At 30.0% G+C, this 12,980-nt stretch overlaps 2 protein-coding genes across 3 annotated transcripts in view; both read left to right on the forward strand.

Annotated features, from left to right (window-relative positions):
- Positions 1-12,980, forward strand: part of LOC125834553 (auxin response factor 8-like) — a 771,942-nt gene that overhangs the window by 339,478 nt on the left and 419,484 nt on the right. The window lies entirely within an intron of this gene.
- LOC125834514 (PH, RCC1 and FYVE domains-containing protein 1-like) lies at positions 2,168-7,808 on the forward strand. Its single transcript, XM_049513650.1, has 8 exons — positions 2,168-2,218; positions 2,430-2,513; positions 2,631-2,720; positions 2,810-2,896; positions 2,977-3,156; positions 4,066-5,886; positions 7,150-7,397; positions 7,697-7,808. Exons 1-8 carry the CDS (start codon positions 2,168-2,170, stop codon positions 7,806-7,808), a joined length of 2,673 nt encoding a protein of 890 aa, XP_049369607.1.

Genomic DNA, 12,980 nt, shown 5'->3' on the forward strand with positions numbered 1-12,980 from the left:
AGCTGAGATTCTCGTAAGCCGTTATGCAACCTGATTGAGTAGAGATCTTATGAAGCCAAATTTATCCCCTAAGATTTTACTATAAATAGTCATTTATGAGAGTCCGGCATTAAAACACACACTTTTTGAACCCTAAATGCCAAAAGGGACTCTCTAAAAACATTCACCAATTTGCCCATTTATGGGCAAACTACAATTACCATCTTTTAACACCGTAGTCCCCGTTAACTCCAAATTGATCCAAACTAATATTACACAAATCTACTACAATTTTTTTTGTTAACTCCTCACCTGAATATGTATATCTCTTTCCCAGTTTTACGTATATTGTAAAATCTTTTTGATACATAAAATCACGACTTTTTTAAATAATAAAAGTATTAAAAAACTCACTATTTATTTGCTTACAATAATAGTAAAAAAATTAGTAAGCTCGACGGGGACAACGATTCATGTCCATTGAAAATAATATCATCCATCATTTTTCTGAAATAACAAAACAATAAATCAAGTGAATATCCAAATATTTTGAAGTGGACAACTTAATTTTTTTACCTTTGAATGCGGATCACAACTCCAATACTTATAATCGAAATTTCTTGAAGTCCTCGATGTTTTCATTTTACAATACTCTATGTATTTACAAACATCTAGTTCAACTGAATATACAGACTTTCCACATTGTTGATGATACATGACTACCAAATTTCAAAAATCAAAATATAAAATATAAAAATGTAGAAGATGAATGAAAAAATGTGGAGTGAATAACCCATATTTATTGTTGAAGAAAGAGATATAGATTCACGTGAGCAGAGTTACCAAAAAGAATTATAGTTCGCCTATTTGTGTACCTTTAAGATTTGTATAATATTGATTTGGATGAATTTTGAGTTAACGGACACTATAACGTTAAAATATGATAGTTATAGTTCGCCCATCAATAGGCGAACGATTCGTTTTGGGGTATATTTTTAGAAAGGTCCTTTTGATATTTAGACTTCAAAAATATCCGTTTTAAGGCTGGACTCTCATTTATCACAGGGGCAATTTATGAGAAAGGCCTAACATTTACTATTACTGAAGCTTAACTACAAAAGCTCCATACGACACATGTCATATGTTGTTCTACTTGTTATTGTTCTTTAATTTATTTGTCATATGTTGTTATTTTTTTTTACTATTTTATTATAAGATCAATTTAATTTGCATACTTTTGAATTACACTTACGATTGCGTATTTAAAATTGGGGACTGCCATAGGTCCTTCCATCAAAATTAATAACCAATTTGTGTCCAAGTATAATGAAAAGGGTTTATTTGAATCAAAACTATCAAAGAAAGTATATTTAGATTGAAATTATAACGAGAGATATATTTAAAATTTTGAAAGTATATTTAGATTAAAATTTAAATATGTACATTTTGATGTTTTAAAATATTCATTTTTTCATTTTTGAATTTGAAAGTTTTAAATTCATTTTTTCCCCTCTTTAGTAATTACAGTATATATCTTAACATATAATTGATCAAATCCAAAAAAAAAAGTAAATTGATTAGTTCCAAAGATAATACTAACTTTGAAAAATAATACTTTCCCTCCTAGTTCCCAATTAAGGTGACGTGCTTTCTTTTCTCAGTTTATTCCAAAAAGAATTATACTTTGATATTATATTTTTTAATTTTAACCATTATTTTTAGTCAATGATATAATTTATATTTATAGAAACGCCTATAACAATTTTAGATCACAAATTTAAAATGATGGTAGCTATAAAAAAAAATGTTGAATCTTTCGTTGAAGAAATGGTAAATGGAAAAATAATTGTAGTAGTGTTTGAGGAAAAAACGAAAAATAAAAATATATAGTGATAAAAATAACCAAAAAAGGAAAAAGTCATATCATATCATGTGTGGTAATTGTGCTTATACTATTACTTAAAATAAATTATAAAGAAGGCGTGTATTTTTGGAAAATGGATATATCACAATTATTTCTCTCTGCACCAATATGGCCCAAGAATACTAGGAACTTTTTTGAGTTTTTTTTTTTTAGAGTACAGAATTAATAATCAAGAAAAGGATTTTGTTTTTTTTTTTTTTTTTCATTTTGTACTAAGGTTTATAATTCTTAGTTGTGGATACATAGTTTGAGTTACATGTGAAAATGGGTGAAGAGCATTTAGCCATTGTCCCTTCTGATAGAGCTGTTGAACAGGTTTCTACTTTTATTGACCTTACACACTATTTTCACAATGTATAGAGGCTTGATGCAACATATTGATGGTGTCTGCTTGCGTATATAGTAGATGATTTAGTGTGTATTAGCTCATGTTTTCAGTGTGCTTACTGATTGTCTCATCACTATCCTATATATACATGTTCTGTTTCACAGTATCATTGTTCTTTTCCTATTTTACATTGTACAGGCAATAATTGCACTGAAGAAAGGCACCTTATTGAAGTACGGTAGAAGAGGGAAGCCCAAATTCTGCCCTCTCAGGTTATCTGCGGTAAAGCATTATTACATGGAACTTGTCAACTATTAAAGTTAAATATGTCGAAAGACAAAAATGTGTTTTCTTGCTGCTCATATAAATATATAATCTTTTATTTTTCTTTGTTGACAGGATGAAAAGTTTTTGATTTGGTACTCTGGTGAGAAGGAAAACCAACTGAGCTTAAGCGCAGTCACAGATATCATCCGTGGCCAAAACACTGTAAGTAGTGAAGCAGTCTTACTTGTTAGCTGAATATTGTAATCAAGATTGTCCATAGTATATATGATTTCCTTGTTGTTTTTAATAAGGTAAATCAACAGAAACAACTTAAGGCAGAGATGGATAGTCAATGCATTTCTCTAATATATGGAAATGATGACCATTCTCTTGATCTGGTAAGTTATTCATTAGTCTCAAAGTTAACGGAAAGGATACACTACATGGATGTTATTCATAATCCATCTGATCAATGCAGATATGCAAGGACAAAGTTCAGGCTGCGACATGGTTTCTAGGATTGAGAGCTGTAATATCACGGAGTAGACATGGACTGGTGGAACATATGAAAAGCAAAAGAGGAGTACAAAGTTGCATCAGTAGTCCAGTAGGTTATTTGCGGAGGAAACATAATCTGAAGAAAAGCAGATTTTCTCAGGTTCTTGATGTCTTTTGTTTATCAAGTTCTGAATGTTTCACCTGATACTTTGACAAGTGGACAAAAATATGATTCTATTACTTCACTCACATTGCTTAAATAAAATGGCTATACATACTTGCAACGATCCGGTAAGTTCTTCTATGATCATGGAGTGCAGATCCTTGGACTCTTCAATAACATCATTTCTTGGATATAAGGGTCGTGGAAGTTTTTCAATGGCACGTTCAATCTTCATTTCTTCTCTATAACTCATTCTCCTCCTCACCCTTGTCCATGGTGCTATCACATCATATATATCTGCTGTCACTTTGTAAAAAAAAAGCTTCTTTAACATCTCGTCAGCCAATCGGAATTGGAGTGGTATCATTCAGTCCCTCTTCACTCAAAACTCCTCTTTGTACATCTGCACCATAAACATTGTGCAACTGTACACAATATTACTTGATTCACTTGAATAAAGCAACTATACGTATTTTTCTAATATATACCATATACATCCTTGTATTAATCTCCTAATTCATGTATACTGCAGTCTTGATGTCAAACACAAGTATATGCTAATGGATGATTTTCAACTTTTTTTTTTCTCTTCCGGCTTGATAATTATAAAAAGTAATGCATAAAGCTAACACCTTCATAAACTCATGTTAATAGGAACTTTTCTTGTGTAATGTGTTTGTATGCTCTATTTTGTCCATATGTTTCTACTGAGTGGGAGACTTATTCCTTGAAACGGAGTTTCTACTCCCTCTGTCCCATTTTATGTAGGATTTTGAGAGTCAAACCCTTTTAATTTTGCTGTCTATATCTTGTTATAATGTGATCTGAATTGAACTGTCTTTTCTATCTGACAGGATAGGTGCCTTTTCTATTACTCTAAAACTGATATAGATTTATTTGTTCAAGGTTCGCAGCTTCTCAAGGAGTCCAACTCAATCATTTTCAGATAAGTGCTATACTGATGGCTTATCATGTTCCTCTGATATCTTTCTTCCTCTATCAAGTGTGCACAACGGAATGGATGATGTTATCGCAAATTCTTCATCAGATGATTTAAGACGGAAAAGAGCAACTTGTGATGACACTACTATCCAATATGTTTTGAGGGATGTTTTTATTTGGGGAGAAGGAGCAGAAGGAGGAGGATGCTTTGGTGATGCAGGGGAAGTAAAGATGGATGCTTTATTACCCAAACTTATGGAGTCAACTACGACGCTTGATGTACAAACAATATCATTTGGGAGTAGTCATGCTGCCTTAGTCACCAAACAAGGTGAAGTTTTTTGCTGGGGTGAAGGAAAGAATGGAAGGCTTGGGCATAAAGTTGATATGGACATTTCATGTCCAAAAATCGTCGACTCCCTTAACGGGGTTCATGTAAAATCTGTCAGTTGTGGTGACTACCATACATGTGCCTTGACAACTTCAGGTGAATTATATACATGGGGTGACAATTTAGTTGTTGAAAAAAAGACCAGAAGCTATTGGCTTCCAAACAGAGTTTGTGGTTCTTTGGATGGTGTGAAAATATCTTACGTCGCTTGTGGAGTATGGCACACAGGAATTGTGTCAACATTTGGACAACTTTTTACTTATGGAGATGGAACTTTTGGTGTTCTTGGTCATGGAAATCTCAAAAGTATGGCTCACCCGAAAGAAGTTGAGTCCCTTAGAGGTTTGTGTGTGAAATCTGTTGCTTGTGGACTGAGGCATACAGCTGCATTAGTCGAAATATCTGTCCATGATCACCTTAAATCCAATCATTGCAGTGTGAAGCTTTTTACATGGGGTGATGGGGATAACGGAAACCTTGGTCATTCTGATAATGAGATGAAGCTTTTACCAACCCTTGTAGCTCAACTTGAGGATCGCGATTTCATTCAAGTTACCTGTGCAAACACCTTAACGGTTGGGCTGTCAAACACGGGAGAGGTTTACACAATGGGAAGTTTGGTGGATAGGCAGGCCAAAGATAAATCACTAGTCGCGGTGCAAGAGAAACTTAAAGACAAGTTTGTTACACAGATTTCCTCAGGATCTAATCATGTTGCTGTTGTTACATCTAAGGGAAATGTGTACACATGGGGTAAAGGTTCACACGGACAGTTGGGACTAGGCGATAAGAAGAATAGAAATTTCCCAACTTTAGTTGAGGCTCTTAGAGACAGGCAAGTGGAACATATTGCTTGTGGATCAAATTCAACAGCAGCAATATGTTTGCATAAATCCATATCAAGTAGTGATCAATCAGTTTGCAGGGGATGTAGCACGACTTTTGGGATTATTACAAGAAAGAAGCATAATTGTTACAATTGTGGTCATTTATTTTGCCATGCATGCTGCAGAAAGAAAACCACAAATGTATCCCTAAGTTCAGACAAAACTAAAGCTTTTCGAGTATGTGATCCATGTTTCTGCCAACTTCGTAGAGCATCCAAGCATAGCAGCCAGAGACAAGAAGCTATTGATAACTCAGAAGAGTCAAATAGTATATCAAGTCGAATGATGTCAACAAGAAAGTATTCAAGTGAGAACAATCCATGCTTAGATCCCATTGAATCTTTGTTGGATGATTTTCCAAGATGGGGACAAGTTCCTTGTCCTGAATTCCTCAGAAGAGGACACACAAGAAATGAACACGCTTCCCCAACCGCCCTAATTATGCACCAAAAATTCTCAGAATCAAATAAGTTCCTCCTTCAACAAGTTTCAAACCTAAGGACTCAGGTACATTTCCCATTATCGAATTCTATTACTCGCTTCTCCAAGTTCCCTACAAAATTACACTCTCTAATTATATACTAATTACGTTCTCTGTCCTTTTTCAAAAAAATAACACATTTCTATATTATTCAAAATATTCATTCTACACTTAATGAAATGATTTATAACCACATAAATATCTACTCTTATTTTAGACCACACATTTGAGAATAGTCCCGAGTAGGTTTAAAATGGTCCCTTAACTATACACTTAACGGTAGGGGTGACAATTTCAGCCCTATTAATGAAATGAGTTCATTATGCCCATATTTAAAATAACTTGGATCACTCATATTTTAATTGGTTAAATATGGATATCCATAATAGATCACTTAGTTTTCACTTCCACTCAAAATTCTTAATTCCACTAAAAAATTAATATTAATTTTTAGAAATTCAATTAATTTTCAAACTTAATTGGAAAAAACAGATTTTCTTTTATTTTTGGAAAACAAAAAAAATTTAGGGGTAGATTGGTGGAAGAGGGAGCTCCCTGGGGGTGGTGGGTGCCCGGGGGAGGGGGTAATTTTTTATTTTTTATTTTTGAAAAAACAGAATTTTTTGTTTTTGTTTTTGGAAAACAAAAAAAATTTAGGGATCGGTTGGTGGAAGGTGGGGGGAGGGGGTAAAACTTTTTTTCGTTTTTGGAAAACAAAAAAATTTTGGGGTCGGTTGGTGGAAGGTGGGGGGGGGGGGGGCTTGGGGTGCCTGGGGGAGGGGGTAAATTTTTTTTTTTTTTTTGAAAAACAGTTTTTTTTTTTGTTTTTTGGAAAACAAAAAAAATTTAGGGGTAGGTTGGTGTTGGGTGGATTGTAATCCAAACCATTTTTGCTCAATCCATATTCAATCCAGTCCAACCATTTGTTACCCCTACTTAATGGATTTAGTCCTTTAACTATTTAAAAACTTATCAGTTTTAGTCCTTTAACAATACACTTACCAATTTTAGTACCTTTCATATAAACTTACCGATTTTAGTCCTTTAAGTATTCAAAAACTTATCAGGTTTGGTCTTTGTCCATTTTTATAACAAATAGCTTAGGTTTAACTATACACTTACTGGTTTTACTCTTATTTTAGACCACAAGTTTCAAAAGTTTTTTTTTCTTAAATTCTGTGTAGAGTCAAACTAACTCATATAAAATGAGATAGTGAGAGTACAATATATTGTTATTGTAGGAATCATAAAATACAATGCCCTTATTAGCTTGTTTTGGGTTATTTCAGCTTCAGACAATGTCAGAAGGTCATTATTTTGCTACTAAGAATGAGTGTATGGAAGATGGAAAAGTTGATAGACTATTGGTTTCTCCAATTGTATTTTCCAGTAAGTTAAAATCATCATATAACAAAAAACAAAACTATGTTAATGATGATTTGGAAGTGGAATGGGTGGAAGAGTACAAACGTGGTGTCTTCATCACTTTCACAATATTATCTACTGGGAAAAAGGGAATCAAGCAAGTCAACTTCAGGTAAATTCTTACGACTTCTCTCTCCATCTCAATTTATGTGGCACAATTGAGATGTAAAGAGTCTACTAAGTTTTTCTTTTGAGTGAATTCTTACCACTACTCCCTCCGTCCCATTTTTTTGTGAAATGTACCCTACCTATGCGATTATTGGAGCTTAATTACAGAATTTTATATATTTTGTAAAAGAACTAATTAATGTTTCTTTTTGAAAAATAGATTTTTTCTGCTAAACCAGGTAATATTATTCATGTAATATTTTACAATTCAATTAATGTTTTGTTTTGGGTTGCATTATGCAGTAACGAAAATTTCAGTGCGAAGGTAGCAAAAAAGTGGTGGGAAAAGAACAAGCTATTGGTCTATAGAAAATATGATGTTGAAGAATATACGAATGTGAACCAAGATGTATGACCAATTAGAAGTTCCTCTTTCTTCTAAATGTATATATTATTATATACTTGCTCTGTTTAAAAAAGAATGGTCTACTTTTCATCTTAGTTTGTTTAAAAAATAATGACTTTTTTTTTGTAACATTTTAATTTCAGTTTTTCATGTGACATGTTTAAGGCCACAAGAATAAAGGGCAATTTGTACATTTGACATAACTTTAATTTAGGATCACAAGATTCAATTCTTTTTTATTTTCTTAAATTTCGTGCCAAGTCAAAACTAGGCCACACTTTTTGAAATGGAAGAGTAGTAATAAGTTATACCAGGTTAACATGATGAGTAGTTCATGTTCATTAAATCGTTAATCCACCAGTCAAAAATTAGATGGGTTCGAAGGAGGTAATTTTATCTTGTAAACAACTTCTCCCATTTTATATATGATGCTATTTTTAAGTTTATCTAAAAAAAAGAATGATATTTTTTAGCTCCCAAATATATATATGACTGGTTATAGATCACAAGTTATAAAAAGATGGGGTTGACAATTGGGCGGGCAGTAATGGGTTAAGACAATATAATCGAGTCAAGACCCAACCCAATCTAAATTTGCTTGGGTTAAAATGGATTAGGTAACCGATTACATAACGAGTTAAGACTCAATCCAACTCAATTTTTACTAAACTTAATTGTTTTATTTGTTCTTTTAAACTAGTTAACTACCTAATAAAATTATTTTTTCCCCTTATTATGACCACAAGTTTCAGGACACGTGTGTCCCAATTCTACTAGCATGTTATTTTAAAAAAAATAATAAGATAATATTAAACATGTGTGAAAAGAGTAATATAAATTTGAAGAAAGAAAATACAAATTGAATTTGACAAATAATTAAGCTACTTAAATGACTTAATTGTTCAATACAAAATATTAAGGATTGCCTAAACTTAGAAAAAGCAATTAAATTTAGTTATATAGGTGCAATGTGTAATCAAATAATAAATATGTGGCTGTTTGTACAACTACAACAAGACATGATAAAATATAAGTTGTACCAAAATTTTCAAAATTAATGTTACTACAAATAGCTCTAAAGAAACTTACCCCAAATTAAGCACAAATACAATACGTATACACATTTTAAAGTGTGAGCATATATGATATAACTAACCCTTTTTTTAGTAATACAATTGTAGGAATAATTTTATAAAGCTAGTATCCTAAATCAGCATTTTAAACCATCATAACATACAATTAAAAAGCAATTATTTATATGGAAGAAAATAAATATCAACCTCAGTATCATATTCTTACTATTCTAGGAGAAAAGGATGATATTATATTCTTGTGTAAATATGTCATATTTCTATGATTATTGTGAAGTTGGGAGTATATGAAATGCAGCATAATTATCCTATTTATCACTCTTTTGTAACTAAAATTTTATATAAAAATCCATATTAAATGTGAGTCCTTATAATTCATAAGAACGTGAATGGTCAAATTTTCATTTTTTAAACATAGGAGCAGAAAAGTCTACTATAAGGTTGATTATCATAACCATTATTAGTTAGTATTTATTAAGAATACATCAATAAATCAAATACACTCCGACATTCCTTATTCTCCTAATCCATTATTTAGCCATTATTGCATTTAAAGTAAATAGTGCATCATCAACTTGAAAATTAGGGGTAAAATGATAATTCAATTTTGAGGCTAGGTATATATATATATATATATATATATATCATAAGTATCTGAAATCCAATGTAATATAGTACACTATCTCCTACCATCTAAAATAGTCATTTTACATCTATAAAAACATAGTATTATATTTGAATCCACACTAAAACTAAAAGCCTGCAATATACTAAAAGATCAGTAACAATGTATACATATGTCATTTTCTTTTCAAGATCTTTGAGGGGGTAAACTCCTCTCTATATGACGTTATCATCATCTATCAGAAAGTCAAAATCATTAAAGTTCAAGCAGAATAAAAGAGATTCAACTACATTATTCCTAAAAAATACCTCAAAAGATTCTTACCTCTATTTTGTAATTTTTCATAGTGTTACGTGATTTAGCCTCCGACTCAACCTACAAATATTTTTATCCACATCTTAAAATACATAAAATTTATATTCAAGAAAACAAATTTATAATTAGCACGTCAAAAATCTCACCATTGGATTAGTTAGAGAAGGCTAAAGACGGAAGTGCAAAAAAGAATTGTGTAATAGAGCAAAAATACCAAAAACTGTTAAAGGTCACAAAAAGAAAAACAGAAAAACTACCTAATTTTGGAATGAGGAGACGAAAATTAACTTGAATATGCAATGAAGCGTCATGCTTTAGTATTTATATTTATATTTATAATAAGCAGTACAATTTGTAACTTGCATAGAAATAATAAAATACTGTAATAAATAAGTATTGAGTGTTTAAATTGTCAGTAATGTTTTTTTGATAAAGTTGTGATGAACTTTTATTGTTAATTTCTACAAAAATCACATAATTAATAACTCTTAATTATTTTAATTAAGAAGAATACATAAAGATAAAGGTTTTTGTCTACCCCTTTGAATTACAAAAAATAAGAAATAAAAAATAAGAAACAAAGAATTAATAGCTATTAAATATGGTGATGGTTAGACTACTAAACTCATTTTGCCTTTTGGTGATTCATTATAATGTGATAAAAATAATTATTATAATTAAATGGTATATTTTTTGAATGTTTTTATAATTTTGTACATAAATATGAAGAAATTGTTTATGATTAAAGGATAAAACGTCCTACAATTTTTAATGGACATTTTGATAATTGAACTTTCAATTTATAATTTTTCCACTTTTAGAATAGAAATATAATATATGCACCAATTGAAAATTCAGAAATTGATATAACAAAAAATAAAATTATGTTTCGTAGATTTAAGTACAATGAATATGAATTTACTATTATATTATTATTCTATAGATAATATTTATTATTAAAAATAATATTAATATAATAATAACTCTTTTTAGAGACTTTTAAAAAGGTAAAACCATTGATAAGTAAAAAAATAGAAAAAATAAAGGCAACCAGAAAAAAATAAGTTTTGCTAGTTAATAAGGTGTTGTGTAAACATATCACCCAAAAAAATAAAATTATAATTCTATAATGAAATAACGATTACCAGGAGAAAGGAAAGAAATTATTACCAGAAAAAAGGAAAGAAATTATTTATTGTCAGTACTTTAATCGTATAGAATCAGCACAAATAAAAAAATATAATCACATGGTGCTTCAAAGTTAAGTGGGCATAATATTATTCCAAATAATCTGAATACAAGAAAAGAATATAACCAGATGTTCACGAAGAAGACCAAAAAACAAGAGAAAACAGCGAGCAATATACATAATATAAAAAATTCTTTCAATTTTAAGATATTGATAATAAACAAATGCAAAAGTTGATCAATATTAAAGAACAAATCTTTCATTTCTATTTTTTTAAAAAAAAAAAACCTTACGTGGGTTATCTCTTATGGAAGAAGTATAATTATATATCAATATAGTCATTGAATTCTTAGAGAAGATATGGTTCTTTATTAAAAAGTTATGACCTTTGGACTTCTTTTTACTTAAATTCCAAAAAAATAAATAATCTAAAAAGGCAAAATGGTAATCTAACTTTGAAGTTAGGATCTTCCCACTTATATATATATATGATATGTAACATATCAAATTGAAAAAGAAAAAAATTAAAAATATTTTGACAAGATTTGTAATGAGCCAATTCGAGTTACATATCAACTCAATTTTAATGGGTTGAAATGAATTAAAATAATGAATGATCGGGTCAATAATCAATCCAAACTTAATTGGATTGGGTGAATTGAGTTTGATTTTGTCACCCTGAAAAAAGATGTCCTTCAATTCTGTATCGGTCTAATCATCTTGAATAATATTGATTTACTTGATCTCTAATCATCTTTGTATTGAACAAAAACCAACTTGCAAACGTGGCAAAATAAAGGTTGGACATGTTGAACCAACAAAAGTGTTCGAAGATATTAGTTCGGTGGCATGGCCGGTTTCAAAGATGTGTTAAAAAAGGATCAACCTCGACTTATTAGTGAGTTTGTGGAATAATAATCATCTAGAAAAAAGTGAAAACTTGTGGTCCGAAAGATATATCAGATATTATCATACATATGTCCTATCCGCAACAGAGCTGACATGGCTTATAGAATTTCCACGCGTGGACGACAACCAAAGACCATAGTACTTTAGCTCTCAAGTGGAACTTTTCAATTAGTTGATAGATTAGTAGTTCTTACACAATTGTAAAGGAGGAGATTCTAAACAATAATTATAATTATAATAAAATATACTATTATTCTTGTACTCCAAGCTTTCCACATTTCACTAACGGCTTGTTTGGAAAGTCATCAGGTAATTGAAATTTACCAGCTTAGTAATTATGTTGACATGGCTGTTGCCACAGTGTAATTACAAATGTAGTGTTGGATGCACAATTGTAATTTTAAAATTATATTGAATTATAAAACTAAAAGTTAATTATTTAAAATTTATATTTGACAAATAAAAAACTTTATAAATAATATCATATTAAATATTTAAGATGTATATTGTCTTTAGAAAATATATTAATTAATAAGAATATGTTCTTAACTAATATTATGAAAAATAATTGATTTATATTTTTCAAATTAGTATATTTCAATTGAATTAATCATAAAAACTAAAAGTACAAAATTTCTATGAACATCATGAAATGCATGTTTGACAAAAAAATTAATATTATAAATAAAATGTCATAGATTATTAAAATATTTGGCAAAAAGATAATCTATCAAGTCTAACTAATAAATAAATGACTTGCAATGTGAAGTCTCAAGTCAATACTACTAAAACAAATGAAACTGAAAATATAACATAAGTTCTAAATTCAAAACAAATTAGTCTTATGTCAAATTTCAACATAATATACATAAATATGATTTTAAAAGAAAAGAAAAACGTAAGTTTATAACCTTACTCAACAATGAATTCTATTTTAATTCAAATTATGCCAATAAAAGAATAAGCATGATATAAAACATAGATAATACAAAAAATTGCATGTAATCAAATTGAAGGAAATGAAATATAAATAATATAAAATAGAATATATA

Source organism: Solanum verrucosum, unplaced genomic scaffold, assembly GCF_900185275.1.
Source record: "Solanum verrucosum unplaced genomic scaffold, falcon-dt-bn FXZP01000287.1, whole genome shotgun sequence".
Taxonomy (NCBI): domain Eukaryota; kingdom Viridiplantae; phylum Streptophyta; class Magnoliopsida; order Solanales; family Solanaceae; genus Solanum; species Solanum verrucosum.